We start from the raw sequence: 25,091 nt of genomic DNA on the forward strand, positions 1-25,091 counted from the left end.
CTACCAGCATTTCCTCCCGAACTGCTCCTCCGTGGCTAAGCCCCTGTTCGCCCTTACAGCTGGACAAAAGAGGAGGGGGAGGTCAGCTAAGGATAAGAAGCCCCATGGCAGCTTCCATAAGCTTACCTCCGCAGACTGGACGGCGGAATGTGGGGAAGCATTTGATCTGTTGAAGACGATGTTACTGGAGTGTGTGGTGCTTGCCCATCCAGACTTTGAGGTGCCTTTCATTTTGTCGGTCGATGCGTCTTTGGACGGACTCGGCGCGGTGCTGTCTCAAGTACCCCGAGGAGAGTCCAAGGCCAGACCTGTTGGTTTTGCGAGCAAGTCCCTCAGTGCCTCACAGCGGAAGTATCCAGCTCATAGACTGGAGTTCATGGCGCTGAAGTGGAGTGTTTGTGAAAAGTTCAGCCACTGGCTGAAGGGTCAAAGCTTCACCGTTTGGACAGATAATAATCCGCTGACTTATCTCCTAACGAAGCCGAAGCTTGACGCGTGTGAGATCCGCTGGGTGTCTAAGTTGGCGTCTTACACCTTCGATCTCAAACACCTGCCAGGGAAGAAAAACGTGGTGGCGGATGCGTTGAGTCGCGACCCTTTTTCCAAGCCCGTCAGTCAGAGGCTACTTAGGGAGCCCTACCCGGCCCTTGTTCAGGAAGCCGACGGGGTTGAGGGGGACTCTGCAGGATGTTTTCAGACTCAGTTGCCAGTCCCAAACAGTGAGTTGTGCGCGATCTGGGTTTGCTTGTGATGCAGCTGAGGTCAAGGCTTTTTGTCAAGCCAAATGTGACTGGCCTGATGCATCAGTATTCACAGCACTCAGTTTGGTCCAGCACGTTCAGCATCTGTCGGGTGGTCAGGATACACTGCCGATGTTATCCACCGAGGAGCTCAGGTTGAGTCAGGAGCAGGACCCCTGCATCTCCAAGGTGTTGCCCTTTGTCGCTGTTCGGAAGCGGCCATCGAGACGTGAGAGGCATGGTGCTGACCAGAAGGTCCTCAGGCTGTTGAAACAGTGGGAGAAGTTGGAAGTCAATGATGGTGTCTTGTACAGGGTGACAAAGGACCCAGTGTCCAAGCAGAGGAGGTCTCAGTAGGTTTTACCTCTGAGTCTGAAAGACAAGGCACTGTCTGGCATCCACGATCACGCTGGTCATCAGGGCCAGGACCGTACTCTCTCTCTCTTGCAAGGCAGCGTTTTTATTGGCCTGACATGGAGAGGGATATCAGAGCATATGTCAGATGCTGTCGGAGATGTGTGGTTGGGAAGACCCCGGAGCCAGCTGCTTGCGCGCCCCTGGAGAGCATTAAAACCTCCGCACCGATGCAGCTTGTGTGTATGGATTTCTGGTCCGCTGAGGACAGTAAGCAGCGGTCGGTCGATGCCCTAGTGGTTACTGACCACTTCACTAAGCTTGCTCACGCGTTCCCCTGCGCCAATCAGACAGCGAAGCAGGTCGCCAAGAAACTCTGGGCTCATGTATTCTGTTTTTACGGGTTTCTGGAGAGAATACATTCTGACCAGGGCACAAACTTTGAGAGCAACCTGATTGCAGAGCTTCTCAGGTTGGCGGGTGTAGCGAAGTCCCACACGACGGCCTACCATCCTATGGGTAATGGCGGGACAGAGCGGTTTAATCGCACGATGGGGGATATGCTCCGTTCCCTTCCGCTTCAGCAGAAGCAACAGTGGCCTCAGCAGATCCATTCTCTCACGCTCGCATACAATGCCACTGTTCACGAGACCACGGGTTACGCACCTTTCTTCCTGATGTATGGGCGTGTCCCAAGACTGCCGGTGGATGTTATGTTCAAGCAGGTTTTGCATGACCCTCACGTTGTTGACTATGACTCTTATGCTCAGTCTCTGCTTTCCTGTCTAAGGAGTGCAATGGAGATCGCTCAGAAGCACTCCACGGCTGAGCAGCAGCATCAGGCGCGACAGTACAACAGACACGCCAAGGGCACTGTCCTGTCTGTCGGGGATCGTGTTTTGGTTGCGAACCAGAGTGAGCGAGGGAAGAGAAAGTTGGCTGACAAATGGGAGAACGGAGTGTACACGGTTGTCGGTGTCAACCCCAATATCCACGTCTACAAGATTCAGGATGCAGAGGGGCACACCAGGGTGATGCACAGGAACCGTTTGTTGGAGGTCAACTTCTTGCCCCTTCCTGAGTTAGATCAGGGTGAGGAGTCCAGTACAACCAGTCAGTTGCTTGACTGCGCAGAGTCCGATGAGGAGGACAGTGCAGATGGCCTGACGGTCTCAGGGGATGCAGTGGGGCTAGCAGTCTCATCACTTGGAGACTCGCCTAGATCTGAGTGGGCAGAAGCGGAAGAGTTCATTCCGTCTACTCTGGTAGTCAGTCCTGTGGAGGCCACTGCTCAGTCTCCACCCAACACACACGCACCACACAACACACATGCACCACACATAGAGGCATCACACTCACTCGATGTAGGTGTTATATCTCACACTGATTCGCACACAGGGGCACCACCCTCACTCGATACAGATGTTGCAGCTCGCACTGTCTCACGCACACAAGTAGAGAGCGATGGTCGGGTTAGGACACGCACAGGGAGGGTGGTGAGGACAGTGAACAGGTTAATAGAATCTATGGCTCAGATGCCATTTCTACGGAGTGTGAGGGTTTGAACTTTGATGGAGGTTGGAGTCATTCAAACTAGTTTAATGTGAGTTATTAGGTGTCTATCAGACAGGGTTGTTTTGGGCCAAGTGCATGGTGTGGCGTATCAGGCGTCACATTGATCTAAGGGAATTCTGAGACTTGATCAACCTCATTATTTTCTGGACCTCGTAACCGAGGTAGCTCCTAAGTTGACTGGAGGACTAGGTCCTTCTTTTCACTTGTGCCAGTAGTCAGTGATGGGCTTTTCCTTTCCTCTTTCTCTTTTTATCCTGCCGTCAGGATGTTGGTGAATTTCAGGAGGGGTGAATGTAACCAGGTTAAAATTAATGTTTTTATTTTATTTTGTTTGAGTATGAAATATCACCAAATCCTGTCTGTGTGCTGTTATTTGTGTTTACTACATTTTATTTTATGTCATTATTTACTTTTATGTATGTTTTATAACGACCGTCATATACTTGTACTGTCGCTTTAAGAGAGAGGTCTTGTGGGTACACGGAAGAGGGAACGCGGGAGAGGCCATTTTTGTTTTGTGGGGGGAGTCTCAAGCAGCGATCGAGCCGAGCCACGCGTGTTTCTTACCGTAGGACAGTTTTGCTGATTGAGGAGAACGTAACCTTGAGTATCCCTGTAAGAAGATACTGCAAGCTGTTGGATAAAATACTTGATTATCCTTTCTTACATCGGAGTCCCGTGGACGGTTTCTCCTTCTAACGCACACGAGTGAAGTCCGGGCAGTGGTTGAGCTTCGATCCCCACGTCCGTAAGAAACACCACTCCAGCTGGAGGACTGGACGTTTGTCGAAGGGTTTGAAACCAAAATAAATGGCAAGGTGGGCCAAATAGAGTCCTGTGTGTCCCCCCTCCTTCCTTGATGATGATGATGATGATGATGATGAGAGACTGAGGGCCCCCCACAACACCTGGGGCCCCACTCAACTAGAACACAACGCAGAACTAACGATGAGAGTGACGGGCGTGCAGCAGACTGACCAGCATAGAACAGTATAGGACTGCCCCCGTTACACTAACATGAAGAATCCCAAAGAAATACAGAGCCCCGGTCCAAGTTGAGGAACTTTACTGAAGAACTTTGAGAATTCAAACCTTTCTTAAAACTGTATAAGGGGGGAATACAGAGAAAAAATGTTTCAATAAACATTGCATAAATTAGAAAATGTTATCACATGTCTATGTCTATGAAATAACTACATAACACATGTAAATAACTGCACATGACTGCATGTAAATAATGTATATATAACATAGCTCAATATGCTATAATATAGGCGGAATACGGGCAGACAGAATAACGTGACATTTCTACCACGGAGCTGACACAGCTAACTAGCAACTGAAAGCCCGGCTGGCTAACTAGCTAACAGAAAACGGGAGAAGCTAACGTTACACATAGCTATTTTCATATTAACATGAATACAACGAAGTTCTTATAACAGACATCATCAATCACATAAATAATGTCACAGCTGAACTTACAGACGATGCTCTCCAAGGCACAAACGTAGATACAATCAATAAACACAGGAGCTGGGCAAACATGAAACTCTGCGTGGAAAGCTGGACTGTACTGTTACCATGACTACCAGGCAGCAAACTATTTCCTGAATTAAAGTCGCGTGAGGAAGGCTAGAGGGAGTAAATGAACTTCAAAATAAAAATACTCTTCTCACATTCTAATAAAGTTACGTCACAGTAAAGTTGCAGGAGTGTGACTTTCTGCAGGAGAGTGTACGGTTTCTAGATCATCAGGTGTCTGCAGACGGTGTTGGTACAGATCCTAGCAAGGTTTCAGCTGTGAGCGAATGGGAGGTCCCAAGCACTGTCAAAGAGCTTATATCGTTTCTTGGATTTTGCAGCTACTATAAGAAGTTCATACAGGGCTTTTGTCAGGTAGCTGGACCGCTGCATGACTTGGTAAATCACTGTCTAAGTGAGGGGAAGTCAGATAAGATGAGTCGAATGTTTAGTTCCCAAAGGACTACTGAATGTCCAAATGCTTTTGAGCAGCTGAAAGAAAGACTCACCTCTGCTCCCATCTTAGGTTTTGCTGACTTCACACAGCCATTCATAGTCGAGACGGATGCAAGCCAGCATGGGTTAGGGGCTGTGTTGTACCAGCAGCAAGGTGACACAAAAATAGTCATAGCCTATACTAGCCGCAGACTATGTAAGGCTGAGAGGAATGACCGCAACTACAACTGCATGAAGCTGGAGCTACTTGCGTTAAAATGGGCGATGGCTGAAACATTCAGGGAATACTTACTTGGATCGAAGTTTGTCGTATTTACCGACACAACCCCCTATGTCACCTTAAGACCGCTAAACTTGGTGCCATAGAGCAGAGATGGGTTGTGCAGCTGTCAGTGTTCGATTTTGAGGTCCACTATCGTCATGGGCATAGTAATGCTGCTGCAGATGCCCTTTCTCGGCAGGAGATTGCAGGGGAGCTTGGACCAAACTCTGACTCAGAATATGATGACTGTGTGGCAATTTGCAACCTCATGAGAAGAGGAACAGTCTTAGAGCCTGACCTTGTCTCTGCCAGTGTGGAGTGTGTTAAGTTGCGGCAAATCCGTGCTTTAGAGTCAGGCTCCACTGAAGTGAATGAGCCACAGGGGAACACAAATACTCTTCCAGGGTATACCCAAAAGCAGTTGGCAGAATTCCAGAAAAATTATCCTACTCTTAGAGAGTTTAGGAGGTTTTGGGACAGTGATAAGAAACCAAATCACACAGAGATAGTAGGGCTGTCTAGTTCTGTCTAACGCCTTCTGAAACAGTGGGGTTACATAAACTAGCGAGAAGGGCTGCTGTATCGTGTCACAAACGACCAGTGTTGGCAGTTACTCTTACCTGTTTGCTTGAGAGACCAGGTCCTGGAAAGTGTCCATGACAGTATGGGGCACCAAGGAATCAAACGTACAGTGAACCTACTAAGGCAGAGGTGGTTTTTGGGTAGGGATGTACGAAGATGTGGAAAACTGGGTAAAGAAGTGTACTTACAAAGATGCCTCAGCCTAAAATACATGCTCCTGTGAAAGCATTTTTAGCATCTAGACCACTTGAGGTGCTGGCGGTGGATTTTACTGTGTTGGAGCCGGCTTCAGATGGCCGTGAAAATGTCCTAGTGGTCACCGATGTGCTCACTAAATTCACACAAGCCTACCCCACCAAAAATCAGAAAGCTGACACAACAGCTAAAGTCCTGCTCAGGGAATGGTTTATGAAGTTTGGTGTGCCAGAAAGATTGCACGTAATGAATGCCTGTAATGAATGCCTGCTTAGATGGCTGTGCTGTGTTGTGCTCCCGAAGTTTTCATCAATATAATGTTAAACAAATCCTGTGTGTGCTTGTTTCATGTAGTCAAGATACTACATATTTGTAGTATCTTGCAATAACTTACAATAACAAAGAGGGTCAGCAGCTTTAAGTTCCTCTGTGTCCGCATCACAGAGGACTTGTCTTGATCCCTTTGTACAGACACTGTGATCAAGATTCACAATTGAATGTGTCGCTGAAGCTGCTGTTATGAAAGTGCTTGACAGCTTAACACGGTCCAAATCCAAGGATGTCTTCGACCTTGACTCTCATTTCTTAAGAATTATATATCGATTATTTGTAAACCTTTAACTCATCTGATAAATTTATCAATAAAAAATCATGTTTTCCATCTTCCTGTAAGGCTGCGATAGTGACACCTGTCTTTAAGTCAGGGGACAGTACAGTTCCATCAAATTACAGACCCATCAGTATTCTCCCAATAGCCTCTAACATTGCTGAAAAGATTGTGTGACCAGCTAGTCGCCCACTTAAATTAAGGTGCATATAATTTACACCCAATGCAATTGGGTTTACATAAGCATCATTCTACAGAAACTCCGATCATTTATTTTGTGGAGCAGATTAAAAATTATCTTGACAATGGCGGTGTGGTCGGAGCTGTGTTTTTGGATTTTACAAAGGCCTTCGACACCATTAATCATGACGTCCTACTCTCAAAGATTTCACTATTTAACTTTTCCGTTGATGCATTACACTGGATGGAGTCCTATTTAAATAAGAGAAAACGGTGTACTAAAATTGGTGACAAGTGTTCAGCAAACACATATTGTACAGCTGGGGTCCGTCAAGGGTCTATACTAGGACCAATTTTATTTAGTATATACATACACAACCTTCCACAAGCCTGTCCAGGTGTAAACATTCAAATGTATGCCGACGATACGGTCATCTTCACTCATGCAAGCTCAACACAGCAAGTTGCAGCTAAATTAACAGCTGCCATGTGCAAGGTATCTGACTGGCTTACAAACTCATGCTTAACTCCCAGTGTAAGCAAAACAGTCTGCATGTACTTTACATCAAGGACCAACAATACAGTTGATCCGGACATTTTATTAAACGGTGAAGTTATTAATATGGTGACTCATGTAAAATATTTAGGCATCATAATGGACAAGCACTTGTCTTTTAAAAATATGTCAGTAAGGTAACCAGGAATGTTACGTTCAATTTGAATAATTTTAAGAGCATCAGGCATAAAAATGTCTTCATCTGCCACAAATCTTTTTCTACATGCCATGATTTTCCCTCATTTGTCGTATTGTATAACCACTTGGTCCCAAGCAGGTGTGACCACCCTCAAGCCAGTATCTTCTCTATATAAACAGATTTTAAAAGTATTGGATAAAAAAAACCCAAGGGAATTTCACCACTGCCATATCCTGAAAAAATATAACTATTTTAATTTTGATAATTTTTTTGTTTTATTTAGATGTATGCCTGATGTTTAAGATTATTCATGGACTCGCACAGCCCCCCCCCCCCTCTGAGAGCATGCCTGGCCTCTCCCGACAGTGACAGAACTGTAAGGGTCAGGACCACAGCATATTCAAGGGAAGCTTGGGTACCACAGTTTAGGAAGACTACTTTTGGTCAATAGCCTTTTCAGTAAAAGTGGTGGAAAAGTGGAATTCCCTTCCCCCTAATGTCAGAGAGTCAGCCAGCTTTGCAGTGTTTAAAAAGCGTCTTAAGCTTTGGTTAAAATCAGCACAAACGTGTAATCAAAAATAAATGTCCTTGCTTTAATATTTTGTACATATTTTAAATTTCACTTAGGGTTTTTGTTTTACTTTTTATTCAGAGTAGTTACTATATTTTTCTTAGTCAGGAGCAGCCTAGGGTTCTGGCTGGAACCAGCCCAGGTGCAACATGACTGTAGACTGTGTGTAATTTATAATTCTTGCCATTGAATAGGCCAGATTGATTTTTGTAGCTGTTGTCATAGTTTAGGTCAGAGTGTTATTTATTGAGGTTTCAGGTCAGTTTACTAATTAAATTTATTGTTGCTGAATAGCTGAAATCCATATTCATTATGTTGTTATTATATAGGCCAGATTGCTATTTATATCCACTGTTTTAAATAGATCAGATTTAACTTATAGCTTTTGAGATTGGTTTTCTGATGTATTTTCATGTTTTTATTTTGTCTTGATTGTTCTTTGTCTGCCTGTTCAATATTTTTCTTATGTATTGTTGTGTTTTTACTTCTGTATTAATTGTTGTTTGTTTGCCTGCCCAGGGACTGCAGATGCAAATTAGCTGCTGGCTAACTCTGGTGCAATTGTAAAATTGTGCATTGTCCCTGTCAAATAAACAATAAACTAAACAATAAACTAAACTAAGATAGCAAGCCGGGGGCTGAGGAAATTTGGTGTGGCCCCATGGACCCTTACTAACTTTTACCAATCCACCACTGAGAGCATTCTGACTGGCTGCATCACTGCACAGTATGGCAGCTGCTCTGCCATCGTTCACAAAGCTCTGCAGAGGGAAGTGAAAACAGCAGAGTACATCACTGGCAGGGGTCTGTTCACAATGCAGGACATTTAATCCCAGAGATGCCTGAAGAAGGCCCACAAAACCCGGCCACAAACTGTTCTCTCTTCTTCTATCTGGCACGAGGGACTGGATTATCAAATCTCAGACCAACAGATCTCGAGACAGCACCTATCCCCAAACCATAAGACTCATAACACTGATCACTCATTACTATTTGTACAAGCTGTATTGTTCACTGTTTTACTGTTTTCATTATGATTGCTGACACCAACTCTGCCATCAGCTATCTTCACTTTGAATGTTGAAATACCCATTCATTATGGTTACTTTTACTGACTGCACAATCTGTTATTTGCACAAGTTTACTGGTTACAATACCATTGTATATGGCCCCTAACTATTGTACAGATATTCCCCACTGTAGCAGACTTTCCAACAATATATCCAAAGTCTGCACTGTCTGACTGTTTTTGTACATATCCTGTTCTTGCACTTTGACTTCTTTGAAAAGTACATATAAGTATTCTTATATGTACTTTTATTTCCCACTTGTGTGTTGAGTCAGCAAAACAAGCATTTCATTATGAGAATAAGTGTAAACTTGCTTTCATATATGGCAAATGAATTTAACAACTTGAAATCTTAAAATCTATAGTTTTGAGTCAATCATTACAGCAATGTTTTAAACTGGTTGTGTTCTTTTGTAAACTGGTATCTGATGAAGATCCATATCTTTTGGTCCACCAGAGTCTTTCACTGGGTCTTCTTGAGGAATCGGGTAAAGTGGGCTCAAGTAACTGAAGTAGGGTAACCTTTCATAAACACTCCAGGAACAGTGTTGACATTTTTCAGTTCAGCCTGCTGGCTCGGGCCGAAGCCGCGTTTGATCTGTCAGAGGAATTCTCTTACATAACAGACACAGTGACAGCCTCCTATCAGAGACAGTCTGGATGGCCTACATTCCAATTGTCATTGTTTAAAACGCTAGCAGAGAGATTATATGAACCACCAATCAGTGAATGTAGCTTCTGCAGACAGCCAGCCAATGGTCACAGGGCTTCCAGCCACCAGACACACGTAATGGATTTATGTAATGTGTCTGTGTGTCATGGATAGGGAACAATAAAACATGTGTCTGTGTGGATTGTCCTCAGCTACATCTTGTAATAGAGATTTTGTTATTTGGGTCACTGGGCTTGTGGGTAATGGTGTGCTGTTGGTTTTTTTTTGTGACTGAATGGAGCTTAGTAATGTAACTGCTAGGATTTCACATTCAAATTTCTAATTAATGATTGTATTCATGTGTTCATTGTGAAATGCAACTCACTTTAGGTACTTTTTCAAAAACGACAGTGTACTGATGCAAATTTTAATTTAACTGTTATGCAATGCATAATGGGATGCCTGCCCGGAAATTTGTATTTATCATTAAGAACAGAAGGAGTGAGAGGAGAGGTCCATCAAACCTTTTCCTGTGATTTCACTGTATAATGAATAAATATGTCAGAATTGATGTTCTTATTTAGAATGAATGACTTAAGACCATTCCCGTCATTGTTTTTCTTTTTTTTCTGTTGAAATCCCGAGGACATTACCTTGATTATTCTTACTTACCTTAAAATTACTTGTTTGGAAAACATAATACAATCTAGTTGCAAACAAAGAATTTCTGGCTGTACAGTCGAATAATATGTATAGCTGAGTGTCATGGCCCTGGCTGTGCCTCCAGTTGTTTCCCTTGTGTTTTCATGTCTTTCCCCTTTCCCCTGTTTTCCCCTTTCTGTCTGTGTATGTGTATGTGGTGTGGGCGTGACTTCCTTCCCTGGCACTCTCCCTCCTGATTGCAGCTCATTCACCTCACCTGTCCAGCCTGCACATCTGCTTTCCATCAACTCATCAACCCAACAGTACATCTACTCCGGTTCTCCTTTCACTCATCCCCAGATCGTTGTTTTAACTACAGTGGTAGTCTATTACTCTCAGCCACTCTGCAATATCATATTCAGTCATTCCTCATGTTGGTTTCATCACCTGTATTTACCATGTTTCCTTGTGCTTCCAGGACCAATAACCTCCAGTCCACCTGCCTGCCTCCCCTGCTCGCTTACTAAACCCCAGAGTTTATCTTCAGCCAGCCACGCTCACCCCCTCATCCGTCTATCCTGCTCAGCTCAACTCTGTTAACCACTATCCTGCTCAGCTCAGTTTTGCCATCCACCATCCAGTTAAGCTCTTCTGTCTGCCATCGCCTCACTTCTCCCTTGCCTGCCTTCCTCATTCCCCTTTATTCTTACAACAAATCCCTTATATCACTTGATTCCATTGTGTATGTCTGAGTTTGGGTCTGCCTCTACTGATCATAACAGTATGAGTATGGAGCATGTTGGGGAAATGGGGCAAACACTTACACTCCTTAGACATGCCGACAGCAAAGCATCTCTGCAGGCGGCAGTACTGACAGCGGTTCCTGGTCGTCTTGTTGATGATGCAGTTCTTGTCGCGGTGGCAGGAATACGCCATGTCCTTCTGCACACTGCGCCGGAAGAAACCCTGCAACATCAGATGAACAGAGAAATAGTCACTTATGCTAGTCTGTTTGTTCATTGTTGTAAAAACAATTAAAATGTCTATTTGGAACAACTGCAGCTCAGTAAGATTCAATTAAGACAAACAGAGATAAATTGAAAAAGAAAAGAAAAACAGGATGAGACTTAGACACATCAGTAAGGGTATTTGGATGATTTTTATATGTTATGCATGATTATCAACGAAAGTAATTTAATGAATAAAATAACTATAACTTGTGGATTAGTGATAATTATTCATGTACCATAGACAGCCATATGTTTGCAGTTTTATTTCCAAATCAGCACCACACCATCTTATTTCACTGATGAATCGTCTGTCTGGTTGAAAGTGTGTTAAATATGTTAATCAGTCAAATCATAGATCATTAGTTTTTGTCAAAAAAAAAAGAAAATAAAATTAAAATAAAAATAAAGCTGCCATTCATGACTGTTACTTGTTTCATGAATGTGGTTAAATAAAGGTAGCGTAGTCATAATGAATTTCACTGTTATTGAATTTTCATTCACATGTTTAATTTACATAAAGGACATGATTGGTGGATTGTACTCATGACATTGGTTAGTCATATTTCACGAGATAACCCTAGCAACACACACTAGCCTGCAATTTACTTTTGTCTCACTGGAAACTACATTGCTTTTGGAAAGTAATCAAGCAACTTACTATGAAAATAACTATGGACATAAAAGCACTAGGTGCTACATGGAAAATTTTTAGTGGACAATATGAAGGTAAGACTGGTTTATTAATAAACTTTACTGTTGTTAGCTAAGTTCGATATGTATTTGCCCACAACTGCTTGGGCTATTTTAATGCTAGCTAGCTATCCTAGTTAAACTTGGGTATAGCAGCAGTTGGCAGCAGAAAGTAGCCGGTGCTAGATATAGCTAACGTTAGCTAAACTGGTTGTGTATTACAGGCAACAATTACATTGGGCTATTTGCGTACAGTCATAGACCGATGCGAATAGCAAAGCCAGCCGATTTTCATATTGGCATGTCTGGCGGCCTGTCCAGGGTGTCTCCCCGCCTGCCGCCCAATGACTGCTGGGATAGGCTCCAGCATCCCCGCGACCCTGAGAGCAGGATAAGCGGTTCAGATAATGGATGGACGCATGGCTATAGCAGGGGCAGTTTTGGTAGCCCGAACCTTTAATTTGTCCTTTGCCTGCATTCGCCTCTGGAATATCCTTCTTCTATTCTAGGGACTGTATTGCACTTGACTATCAGTGTTTAATGTCAGCATGTCTGGGGGCTGGCAATGAATATCAGTTCTACCAATTGTAGCCGGGTGGTAAATCTGTTAAATATGTTAAATGATTTTCCACTTAAATTTAGTATAGTATAACTGTTAACACATGTAATTGTTACACTGTCAAGCCATGTAAAATGTCATTTGATGTATTTAAATTGTGAAGCAGATTCTGAGTGTATTTTTATAGTTTTCGTTGTCATTGCATGTTTTGACCAGTAAGTGGCAGTGTTGCGGACTTTTATTGTAACTCCGTGCAAGTTATCCAAGTGCATCTTGGATATTCTTTCTTTTTTCTTGTGTGAACCACCTGAAGATTGCGGTATGACGGTGCTCTGACTCCGTAGTAAGTAGGTGTAAATATCTTGTGAAATATACCTGTAACATTATTCCAAACAATATTGTATGTCGGTAATTTGACACGATGGTTTGATTTAGACGCTACTGGAGTTGATGTTCGGTGATTTTTGGGCGCGAGCCGTCGACCACTGTTCGCCATTGCAGGCATGACAAGGTAATGTTAGCGTGCATAAAGCCACACCATGCCATTGTATTTGCGTAGTAAGGGAAATGTAAAGGTTTTATATGCATTTTAATTCTGTTTAAAGGTAACTGACAGAGTGAGAAGTTGCGCAATCTTCAGGAAGTTCCACATGTCTTTCTTAAACCCTGTTTAACATATATAGTCCACTGCCGTATTTTGCACCGTATTTTGCACCGTATTTTGTATTTATTATTTTCCTTTTAAAATCTTTTCTGTTAAACTTGCCACAGCTGTGAACATTTATGAGCTGTTTGCTCGAAAGACACAGGAATTTATGCACTCAGTAAAACGATCTGCATTCGAAGGTTCAAACAATAAAATTAAAGCTACAAGAACCCCGGAAGTAATTGTGTCCTGTGTGGTATCTAATTCCACGGGCTACACAATGAAAAACCTTTTTGATGTCGGCACTGATTTCAGCATTACCTGTTTCTAATGTGCCGCAATATGGCCGGGCGTAGCGGTATCCGTAGGTCTAACACGCTCTCAGCATTTGGCAAAACATCATGAATGAGTAGACTCGCTGGCAAGTTGGCTAACGGGTCGGACCCTTTATAGTCGACTGGTTAACGTAGTAGCCCGTGGTGCGGGAGACCCGGGTTCGCGTCCCGCACACGGCGGTTCCTGGCTGTCCCCTGAATTCGCTACATTGGTGTCAGAAGGGGGATATGAGACCATGAGACCATCGAAAGCGTGTGCGCCCAGAGGTGTGAGGGAGCTGATATGCTGAAGCGCGGGGACGCGCCTACTGAAGGAGGGGGTAACGATCATGAATGAGTAGACTCGCTAGTTGGTTGACTAACGGGTCGTACCCTTTAGTCGACTGGTTGACGTGGTCGCCCGTGGTGCGACAGACCCCGGTTTGCGTCCCCGGCTGCGGCGGTTCCCGTCTGCCCCCTCGAATTCGCTACACATGCATAGTTGGTGTGCTTGACATACATAACTTAGACATGTCCGTTATGTTGCTTTCATAAACTTTTTGTTTTACATGACATTGACTTTTAAAACACTTGAATTAAAAAATATGCAAATGCATTTACTTTACCATGATGTGGTAAAGTAGATGCATCGTCGTCCATATAAGCAGATTTAATGTTATAGCAGCATAACACATAAAAAGCGCAAGCAGCTTTTCAAGGCAATCCTTAGAAGGAGGCCGTTTACATCTATCGGCAATATATGGTCCACTGAAAAAAGATGAGAACACGATGAACCCAGCTCTTTTCAAAACAAACTGACGCCCATGGGCTGAATTTAAAGTAAAAACTGATATTTTTGACTTGCTAGTAGAAGGATAGCTATAGAAGTAATAACATTATTTTAGCCAAAGTGAAAAGGGTCAACTAGAAACACGTTGGTGGTATTATAAGTTCTGTTAATTGACAAAGTGAGTAAAAACAATTAGCTTTTTCACACACAATGAGAAAATTCCTTTAGCAAGTTGCAATTAACCATTGAAAGTTATAAATTAAAGACATTTTGTAAAAATAGAGCTGGTAACTAATAAAACATCACTAGTTGCATTTCTAAGTGAGAAATTATACATTATGTTTTCTTTTTTATTATTATTATTGTCATTATTGTTTTTGCTGTTGAGTAGTTGTTATTATTTAGTATTTTTATCATAATTATCATTAGTAATAGTAGTGGTAGCAACAGTAGTCATAGTAAGTAGTAGTAATTATTATGATGATGATGATGATTATCATTATTATTATAACTGGAGTAGGAGTATTTATAATAATAATAATAATAATAATAATAGTAACGTGATCAAATAATGGACTCCTCAGCCAACCTTTCAGAGTTAACCAGCAATCTTTTAATGACCTTAAGACAAGCCAGTGATAACACAAATAGGTTAGTATTGTCTCAGCTTCACCCTTTGAATGGCCACAGAAACGACCTTACTTATCTGCCTACTCTTTACACCCATGGTGGGAAATAGCATGCTGTCCAACACAACTTTTCTAATAACGTCCCCATTACCTTTCACAACACTCCCGCTATCTGTAACAAATATGCCTCCGTTCTTAACATGTTCAATATCATACAATATAACACAAAACATTAACACTCTTCATCTGCATTGCATTGTGGGTAATATGCAAATGAACCCCCTGACTCCCAGCAGGAACCCTCCAATAAAATTCGCCACACTTCCCTCTTCCTTGAAAGACCAACGTCCCGTTGGCCTAACCCAAATCCCATGTGGATGGGTCCATCCACCATGAGGGTTTCTTCCGCCGAGCACCCCTCCCATCCTGGGCTGCTCCTTGCAGCGGGCTGCCGATGGATGATGGGGGTGGCACTGTATCTGCTAGGTCCCAGCCCCCGCCCTTGACGTCACCGCTGTTTCCGTTCCTGGCCAGGGAGGGCAGCTCTGTAAGCAAGCCCAGTGTCCCCGTCCCCTCCCTGGCCCAAAACAAGGTCCTCTGGTGGTAGCTCCTTGCTGACATCCAGGGAGGTTGGCTCTGATCCAGCAGTGTCCTTACCCTCTCCATGGACACCGGTAGCCTGGTCTACAGAGGAAGAGGGGTCTGGCACCCCACTTCCACCCACCGCACTTTCAGTCTCGGCTTGGTCGCTGTCCCAGCTGACATAAGGTGCGAGGTGATCTTGATGAAAGATGACTATCCGAGGGCGGCTGTGCAGCTTCACTCTGTAGGTAACCTCTGAGATCCTCTTCAGGATGAGACAGGGCCCCTCCCAGTTGCTGTCCAGCTTTGGGGACCGTCCCTTCTTTCGCCGTGGGTTATACACCCATACGTTGTCCTGGTGCTGGTACTCTCTGTGGTGTGGTTGTTGAGTCGCCGATAGGCCACACAGAATAGGAGGGACCCATCCTTCTTGGTAACCAGCACAGCAGGGGACACCCACCGGCTATCTGAGGGTTCAATGATGCCCGCAGCTGCCATCTCCCGGATCTTTGCCTCTGTCTCGTGAAACTTCATCAGAGGGAGACGGCGAGCTCTCTGGCGGACTGGGTCCGCATTATCAGTGTCAATGTGGTGCTGTACAAGATTGGTGCGGCCACACTCCAGATCACTCGAAGTGAAGAGGTGTCTGTTCTCTATCAGCAGGTTCCGTAACTGCTCCCGCTCTTCTTGGCTCAACCCCTCCATGCACTTTTGGGACAGTTCTTCCAGTACAGAGGCCGTTTCTGGTGATGTACCGTCCCATGGCCCTGAAGCCAAGCACAAGATTCATGGTCCACATGCATTGCCTCCCGGATTGCTGTGTACGGTAATGGCATTCAGCACTTGGTTGCCCACCTCCAGCTGTGATCCGGCCGCCCGTACTACCGCACCAATGGCTCTCAAAGTATCCAGTCCAAGGATACAGCCCTCTCGTATGTCTGCTAGCCAAAATTCTAGCTGTACGTCTGTTTCTCCCCTTTTCAGGGTCAGTTTACTTCTCTCCTTCATTCTAGCACACTCACCTGTAGCAAATGCAGCAAATTTGGGGGGGCAGCCTGAGAACCGCCAGAGCCGGGACGCGAACTCGTGTAGTCTGCACCGCGGGCGAGAACGTTAACCAGTCGACTAGAGGATCCGAGCCGTTAGCCAAGGGCTAACGTGTCTACTTCTCCATGCACGTTACACTAGCCCCTTCTTTTGGGAAGCGCGTCCACGCGCTTTAGCATATCAGCTCCCTCACGCCTCTGGGCGCACGCGCTTCCGATGGCCTCACGGTCTCACCATCCCACTTCTGACATCAATGTACCAAATTAAAGAGGGGCAGTCCGAGAACCGCCACAGCCGGGACGCGAACCTGTACCTCCCGCACCGCGGGCGACAACGTTAACCAGTCGACTAAAGGGTCCGCCCCGTTAGCCAAGGGCTAAGGTGTCTACTTATCCGTGCACGTTACACTACCCCCCTCCTTCGGGAAGCGCGCCCGCATACATCCCACTTCTGACACCAGTGAAATAAATTCGGGGGGCAACCCGGGAACCGCCACAGCCAGGACGCAAACTCGTGTATTCTGCACCGCCGGCGACAACGTTAACCACTCGACTAAAGGGTCCGACCCGTTAGCCAAGGGCTAACGTGTCTACTTCTCCATGCATGTTACAATAATAATAATAATTATTATTATTATTATTATTATTTACAGTAGTAGAATAGTAGTTGTATTGCGAGATATTTTACAGCTTTGCAAAGTAAAATGGTCATTTACTTCTGCTTTATGTTGTCTGTAACATCATGTTAGCTATACGGATCAGATCGCTTTGCGTTGATACAGACGGCACTGGGTGGATTTCTCTTCTTCTATTAAAGTACAGACAGGCTTTCTAACCACTATAGGCCATTCTACTAGTTTAACCAAATAATGTATTTTTATCTCTATGTAACATATCTATTCTGCAAAGAAAGGAGGATGCTGTGATAAAACATGATGGAGGACGATGTTACCTTGCAGCCCTCACAGGCGCTGACTCCATAATGATAACCTGAGGATTTGTCCTGACACACGAAGCACGGCTTGTAGGTACGAGGAGGAAGAGGAAGAGGAGACGGAGGACCGGCAAAGAGCTCTTCTGAGCTGAAGCCCTGGATCTCCACTGCTGGTAGTAGAGACAGTACCGAGGAGAAGGAGGAGGTGCTGATTAGAGACCAAGTTACGATATCTGATCTAACATTTATCCAGGAGAAGCTGACCGACCATCCTCTTTTTAATAAACACTTTTGTTTACATTCACAGTATATAGTGCATTGGTCACACCTGAGAAATGCCCAGGACAACGAGTAAGACCAGTACAATCAGTCATCTACCTTGAGTCTCTATTGGAGCAGCTGTGGATCAAACTGGATGAGTTTCTGTTTAAGAAGATTCATCGGAACATAAACAAACCCATCTTTTGTCTTATTTCACCTCTCAAAAACATTGCGGGGATGTAACAGTTACACTCATCAAACGAAATGTTGGATTTACTTTAAATTGTTATGTGAAGTGGTTCCACGGGTAAATCCCAAGAAACTTCATATGTTCTCAAGGAATTAGAGGTTACTTAATACAGCTGCGTGGAGCCACTGCACAAAACATTTTTTAAATTTTTTTTAGATTTTTCATTACCCCACTCTTGCGAGCCGTCCCTGTATAATGTTTTGTATTGAACCTTGGTTTTAATATCACGACGACACAGGCAACTCTGTAGAATCATGCTTACGTTTTATTGTCTTCTCTTTACATTTCGTATGACTTATTGTCTGGACCTAAAGTCTAGTGCCCCCAAGACATGAACATGAACAGTGTTATATATATATATATATATTCTAATCTTAAGGGCAGGGTGGACTACCTGACCCTTCTGACTGCTGCAGGGATTTATTCTGCCCTTTTTCACAGCAGCTCTTCCTAATACTGAACATGACCCGTTTTACCAGTCCAGTCTTTCAGGTGGATGGGAGACTCTCCCTGATCTGGTCACAGTCACATTAGGGTCGGGCTGGATCTGGTCGTGCTGGTCAGGTTCTGGAAGAGCAGTAAACTGAGTTCAGTTTCTTCTCAGTGTTCCCAGCGCCATCTCTACTTTGTATGATCTTGGAGTTGAAACCGGTGCTTGTACTGTTCCAATAATCTTTGCTGTTCTAATCAAGACTCTCTGGCCCGGTTCAAGTATTGGAAACTCCTTTGCTCTGTGTCTTGCTCCATAAGCTTTCTTTTGATTCTCTTTCATCCTCATATCTTTCCTTTTAAAAGCTGGGAGGTCTGGCCATTTTGGTCTGTGTTCGAGGAGGGGCTGGAACTGTAGACCTCAATCTTCTCCCCATCAACAGTTCTGCTGGTGAGACTCCATCAGCTAACGGGGTTGTTCTGTAAGCCAAGAGAGCTTTCTGGTGATCTTGATTCTTGCTCAGTATCGGTTTTACTGTTCTCACCACTCTCTCTGCCTCTCCATTGCTCTGTGGATATCTGGGGCTACCAGTGATATGCACAAAGTCATATTCTTGAGTGAAAGCTGTAAACTCAGAAGAGGCAAATTGTGGCCCATTGTCCAACACTAGTACCTCAGGAATGACAAATCTGGCAAAGATGACTTTCAACCTCTCCACCGTGGTAGCAGTTGTGAGCGTCGGCAACATATCTTGAGAAGTAATCAATTACAACTAAGTAGTGGCCTTTTCCCCACTGAAAGATGTCTGCAGCCACTTTCTGCCATGGTCTTGCAGGTAATGGTGTTGTCATCAGAGGCTCTGTTCGATAACTGGAAAACTGGCAGCACCTGTCACATCTTTCCACCAGCTCTCTGATATCTCTTGTCATCCCAGGCCACCACATGGACTGTTGTGCCCTGGCACAACATACATTTCGTATGACTTATTGTCTTGACCTAATGTCTAGCGCCCCCTATAGGCCCGATGTTCCACTACAGTCCCGGTCGCTGCTCCACCCCCGCTGCCAAACCGAGGAGGGCTGCAGACTACCACATGCCTCCTCCGATACATGTGGAGTCGCCAGCCGCTTCTATTCACCTGGCAGTGAGAAGTTTGGCCAGGAGGACGTAGCACTTCGGAGGATCACGCTATTCCCACCAGTCCACCCCCCGAACAGGCGCCCCGACCGACCAGAGGAGGCGCTAGTGCAGTGACCAGGACACATACCCACATCCGGCTTCCCACCCGCAGACACGGCCAATTGTGTCTGTAGGGACGCTAAACTAAGCCGGAGGTAACACGGGGATTCGAACCGGCTATCCCCGTGTTGGTAGGCAACGGAATAGACCGCTACACTACCCGGACGCCCGTGAACATAACATTTTAAGAGTATTCAAATTTCCTTTTTTGGAGTGTTTTTGGAGTACAGGAAAGAAAATGTGCTGATGAATGAAAATATGCATGAAAAAAATGCATGAAAATAGACACTCAAAACCAATGACACTGAAAACAAAAAAATTCATCGACAAAATATGTAATAAAAACATGCGGACCTCATAGTTTTTAGCTCAGTATCACTTTTCTGTTCAAGGTGTCATCCTTTTCCACCATCAATAAGAGAAACATCCAGCTCCGATGTTTCTTACGAAGAAAACAAGGGTCCCATGTGTTGCCTTTCTGACAGCCCCTCCTCAGTTTTACCGCCAGAGAAAGTGAGGGAGTCATTCTCAAAGGGAGCTCGGGAGAAGAAAAATTGCTCATCTTCTTCCCCTTGAACCTCGTGACCTCTGGCTGAACCGGTCAAACAGGGACGCCCCCATTAGCCTTCATTGTCTTGCAGAGCAAAACAATGTGACAGCTTGCCACAAGCACAACTGACAGATGAGAGAGGGACAGAGAGAAACAGAAAGTGTGTGTGTATATATGTCTGTGTGCGCGTGCGTGCGCGCGCGCGCTTATCTATCCTCGTGGGGACCAAATATGTCCTCACAATGATAGTTCAAGCCACCTACTCACGCTCACTGGGACATTTTTAGGTTCCCATGAGGAAAGCAGCTATTTATGGGCTAGGTTGAGTTTAAGGGTAGGATTACAATTGGGGTTATATGTAGATTTAGGTATAGTATTAAAATTAGGCATTAGAACTAGGCTAAGGGTTAGGGTAACGTTTAAATTTTGGTTGTATGAGGGTTAAGTTGAGGGCTCATTTTAGGATTTGAGGTTCTATTCTTTTCTTCACTCCCGTGTGTCTGTGTGTGTGCGTGTGTGTGTGTGTGTGTGTGTGTGTATGTGGAGAGTGAGAGTGAGAGTGAGGTGGGGGAGGATGCTATCCCCGGACAGGGGAAGGGGGTTAGAGAGATTAACCTCATTAAGGCGGTTGTTTTGGCTGTTTTTCATGTATATGGATTTGCTTCATTTGTGTCATCTATTAGTAACATATCAGCATGGATTAGAAAAAAAATAAACAATTCAGATAGTTGTAGACTGGGAGGTATTTGATAAAGCCATTTTCTGGAAAACGGCTCTGTGTGTGTGTGGGGGGGGGGGTCTTGTCTGCCCTTCTGAACCAGCGACGAGCCAGTGAATCCAGTGAACCAAAACCAAACTGACTATTCTGTTTTCTATCCAAACTACAGACCATACATACTGAAATTTGTCGATTTTTTTTTTTGCTTGTTTAATTTTTAAATAAACATTTTTACGTAGCATTCAGTGGTCAGTAGTCCCACTCTGTGAAAAGACTTCACGAAAAAAAAAATCTTGCATAAAAACAATATGATTGTTCAAAGCAGCAATAGACGAAACGGGTGGTTTATAATCTGAAAAAAAATAATTTCAAAGTTATTATCTAATTTTAGATTAAAAAAAATCTACGAACATATGGAAACGAGAGAGGCTTCCTAAAAGCCAACAACACTACCTATACAGAACAGGATCTATAATACAGACTATATAATATAATATCTAATATAAACGGTTTTAACATTTTGGACGAAATATTTTCCGGTGTGTTTGGGTGATTTATTAGAATTTAAGATAATAAAAGTCTTATGGATTACATCGTGTACAGCAGCACGTCAAAGCCAATGATAGGGCTACATTTGCAGTGTTCCTGATGATAAGCACTGTGTACCGTGCATTCTGTTCGGACCGTGTAAAAAATGATTTATTAGCAGGTGGATTGTAGTGGACCTTACACGGGGCGACCCGGTGGATCTGGCGGTCTGGTTCGGTCAGCTCGCCGAAGAACGCGGGGAAAGGCTCGTCCGGGTCCGGCAGCGTGCAGGACGGGCTGCTGCTGGTGCTGCTGGCAGTGTAAAAATCCAGAACTTCTCCGAATTCCAAGTCCAGAAAATCCATATAGTCGAACATGATCCGAAATACCCTCGTTCAAATGTAAGTCCTTTTCGAGGTGTGTCCATCCACACCGAAGAAATGAAAGAGGGGGGAAAAAGCACTCCGGCGAAATCCTGTTTCTCTTTAGTTTTTATCGAAGGTACATTTTAAATGATTGTCTTCACATCGTCCATATTCTCCAACTCTACAGATATTTAGATATTTAGATTTCCGGCGGCTGTGCTGCCTGTGTTTCCTTCCAGCGAAGATAACGAACAAAACGTCTTGATGCTGTCCTGTGGAGAAGATCCCCGTGAACCTGAATACAGATTTTACATAAAGTTTAATGCGGACTTTTTATCTCTTGTTTTCTGACGGATGGTTTCGCCTTTTCATACTGGTTATGTCACACAGCCCCCGATGGAATGGAATGATAATATAATATATGCAACTGAACTTTGTATGAACCCTTCAGAGACCCAACCTCTATTTGACACCACCCACAGCTCCTATCTATCTATCTATCTATCTATCTATCTATCTATCTATCTATCTATCTATCTATCTATCTATCTATCTATCTATCTATCTGATAATAAATCATGTCACTACAACGCTTCAGTTTATAGCATAAAAATAAAAAAGCTATTTATAATTTAAAGAGTGTAATTTTCTTTAAAAAAAATTAGTTTTCAGAATTATTTCCAAGACGGTGTACAGAAACAACAAATGTGATGGAACATCGTGCAAAAAGTATGTGACTTTTATTTCATATTCACGATCTAGAAGATGCAGATCAACAACTCATAGGCTGTCTCATATCTACATAAACATATTTATAACATCTCAGAATGTCAGCAGACATCTTCTACCTAGCCTGTATTTATCCCACATTAGCTCCAAAGTAGTTGCCAAAACTGACTCGTAATGTTGTAATTGTACAATACAACACACACGCATCTCTATCAGATACTGTTTCATACATCATATGGATCAAGTCTGGATCATTTTAAACATCCCCACTGAGAAGTGAACACCATTGATCAAAGTATTCACTGACCACTAATGCCAGCCGTTGTATTCTCACAAACCTCTGATATCTCACCAAGCAAAACGAATTTTTGGAATAATAGTAATAAGACCTTGAAATGCTGACTGTTTTCCTGTGGCAGGTAGCGTCGACGGTTCTTTCAGTCTCAATACAAATGAAACGTCACGTTTATGTTTGTGAATTTCAGTCTGAGCCTACTACTACTGCCACTACCGCTGGTGCTGCTGCTACTACTACTGCTACTACTACTACTACTACTACTACTACTACTACTACTACTACTATTCCTATTCCTATTACCCTCACATGCTGTCATGTTTCAGGGCTCTCTGGTCAACACGGTGATCTATACTGTTCATGATTGAGCCCAAAGGGACTTTTACATAATGATCTTTAGCCCCCCTTTATCTTCATCGCTGTCTACTTTGATTCTTCTTCCCTGACATAAGAAAGACAATTTTGCCGTTGGGATGGGCCTTAATCAGATCTGTCCAGGGTAAAATGGGTCACCTTTAGTCTGGTTGGGGAGTGGGTGGGGGTGAACTGAATGAAACATGCTCCATTTCAGACTAATGGAGCCCACTGCAGTGTATTTCAACTGCCAGTGTTTGCAGCTGCTTCTCTGCTCCCAAAATCGAGATGGAATAAAAACCCAATGAAAAGATAAGATGGGAAACATCACAAGGATTTAACAACGCCACCAAAATGGCATCAGTGACTTTATGTAAAAAAGACGAAGCGAAGCCTATTCAGTATGACAGCAGCGGAACACACTGGCTCTCCGAAATGCCTCCGCTAACCCCGGTGAGGCGCGGGGCAAAACAGCTCCTGTGGTAAAGGAGGCTAATTATCCCCAGTAACTCCCACACTCCAGGGAGGCGAGGTCATTCAGAGGACAGCCATGGGAAACATTCCTCCTCTCCACTGCTGGACCTCCCTACTCACCCCCTCCTCCTCCCTGTCCTCCTTTCTCCTGCCCCCCCGCTCTATCACATCCCTGTCCAAATACTCCTTCCACTCATCCCGACTCCTCCTTTTACTCCCTCCTCTCCTCCTCCCACCTCTTCTCTTCTAATTCTTTAATACCTTTTTATCAGTCTATGTTGTGCTTTTTTATTTTCTTTATGAGACCTATCAATTCTATTCATTTTTCTGATGCAGCAACCGTTAAATTCCCTCCTGATCGAATCTAATGTAATCTAAACTTGTTCCATGTTCACAGCTAAACTAGACTTGTTCACCTGCTTACAGCAACGTGTCTAAGTACAGCTAGGATGTAAAATGTTAGAATGTTAGGACAAGGTGTGTTACACGTTAGGATGAAGTATGTCTCATGTTAGGACAAAGTGTGTTATATGTGTGTAACATTTGATTGACATTTTTGGTCTCACACAGACTTAATATCAGATATACTGTATGTCACCATGTTGCAAGGAAAACCTTTAAAAGCATGCAGAAGGTATTTAGACGATTCTGTTTTTTTTTTAAATTTATTACGACATCATTCCTGATGAGACAAACCTCTTGCACTTGACTCTACTTCTATACTTGTTTTAGGGCGGCATGGTGGTCCACTGTTGCCTCACAGCAAGAAGGTCCTGGGTTCGAACCCCAGAATGTCCCAGGTCCTTTCTGTGTGGAGTTTGTATGTTCTCCCCGTGTCTGCGTGGGTTTCCTCCTGGTGCTCTGGTTTCCTCCCACCATCAAAAAGAATGCATGTTAGGGTTAATACTCATACCTGTGTCCCTGAGCAAGGCAATGGAAAGAAGAACTGAAGTTGGTCCCCGGGCACTGCAGCTGCCCACTGCTCCCATACAATAGGATGGGTTAAATGCAGAGAACGTATTCATTGTAACCTGTACAATGACAAAATAAAGCGGCTTTCTTCGTTCTTCTTTTTCTTCTTGACTCTACTTCAGAAACAGAAATCGGAATTCACCCATTGGTAAAGTGAAACATTACAAGTAGACAGACAGACAAAGGTAGACAAAAATCTCCTAAAACCTCCCTGTGTTTACAACCGGTTGTAAACCTTCACTCACAACACAGGGGGTTCAAGGTTCAAGGTAATCGTTATTGTCCCACTAGTGGAAATTTGTTATGCAGCCAGGGTTCACCTTATGTCATAATACAAAATAATTTCAACAGCAACCCCAATATTTGGGATATTGGTACACCGCAAAAGAAAGTCTTGGACATAGTTACAGTTCAAAAATCAAAATATGTGTTCCATGTGTACTATGGAATAAATATTTTGATTGTTGAATTATAACATTGCCCCAGTCTTTCTTTAACAATGTGCGGAGTCTTTTTTTTATTTTGATGATTTTTCATGATTACTTGCACCTGCAGTAACTGTAATCACCTGATCCCAAATATTATCGCTGTTCATTTTTTATATTTTAGGGGGATATTTAGCAGT

At 43.7% G+C, this 25,091-nt stretch overlaps 1 protein-coding gene across 1 annotated transcript in view; it reads right to left on the reverse strand.

The window, feature by feature from the left end:
• LOC130117571 (retinoic acid receptor beta-like) overlaps positions 1–21,654 on the reverse strand; it is a 159,534-nt gene extending 137,880 nt beyond the window's left edge. The window contains exons 1-4 of the mRNA XM_056285688.1: positions 21,490–21,654; positions 20,884–20,896; positions 17,320–17,471; positions 10,926–11,067 (exon numbers count right to left, since the gene is read on the reverse strand). Coding sequence (XP_056141663.1) covers positions 10,926–11,067; positions 17,320–17,471; positions 20,884–20,896; positions 21,490–21,654 — 472 coding nt within the window. The remainder of the gene's footprint in view (positions 1–10,925; positions 11,068–17,319; positions 17,472–20,883; positions 20,897–21,489) is intronic.
• Positions 21,655–25,091: the final 3,437 nt, after the last annotated feature.

The sequence above is a fragment of the Lampris incognitus genome, chromosome 9, assembly GCF_029633865.1.
Source record: "Lampris incognitus isolate fLamInc1 chromosome 9, fLamInc1.hap2, whole genome shotgun sequence".
NCBI lineage: Eukaryota > Metazoa > Chordata > Actinopteri > Lampriformes > Lampridae > Lampris > Lampris incognitus.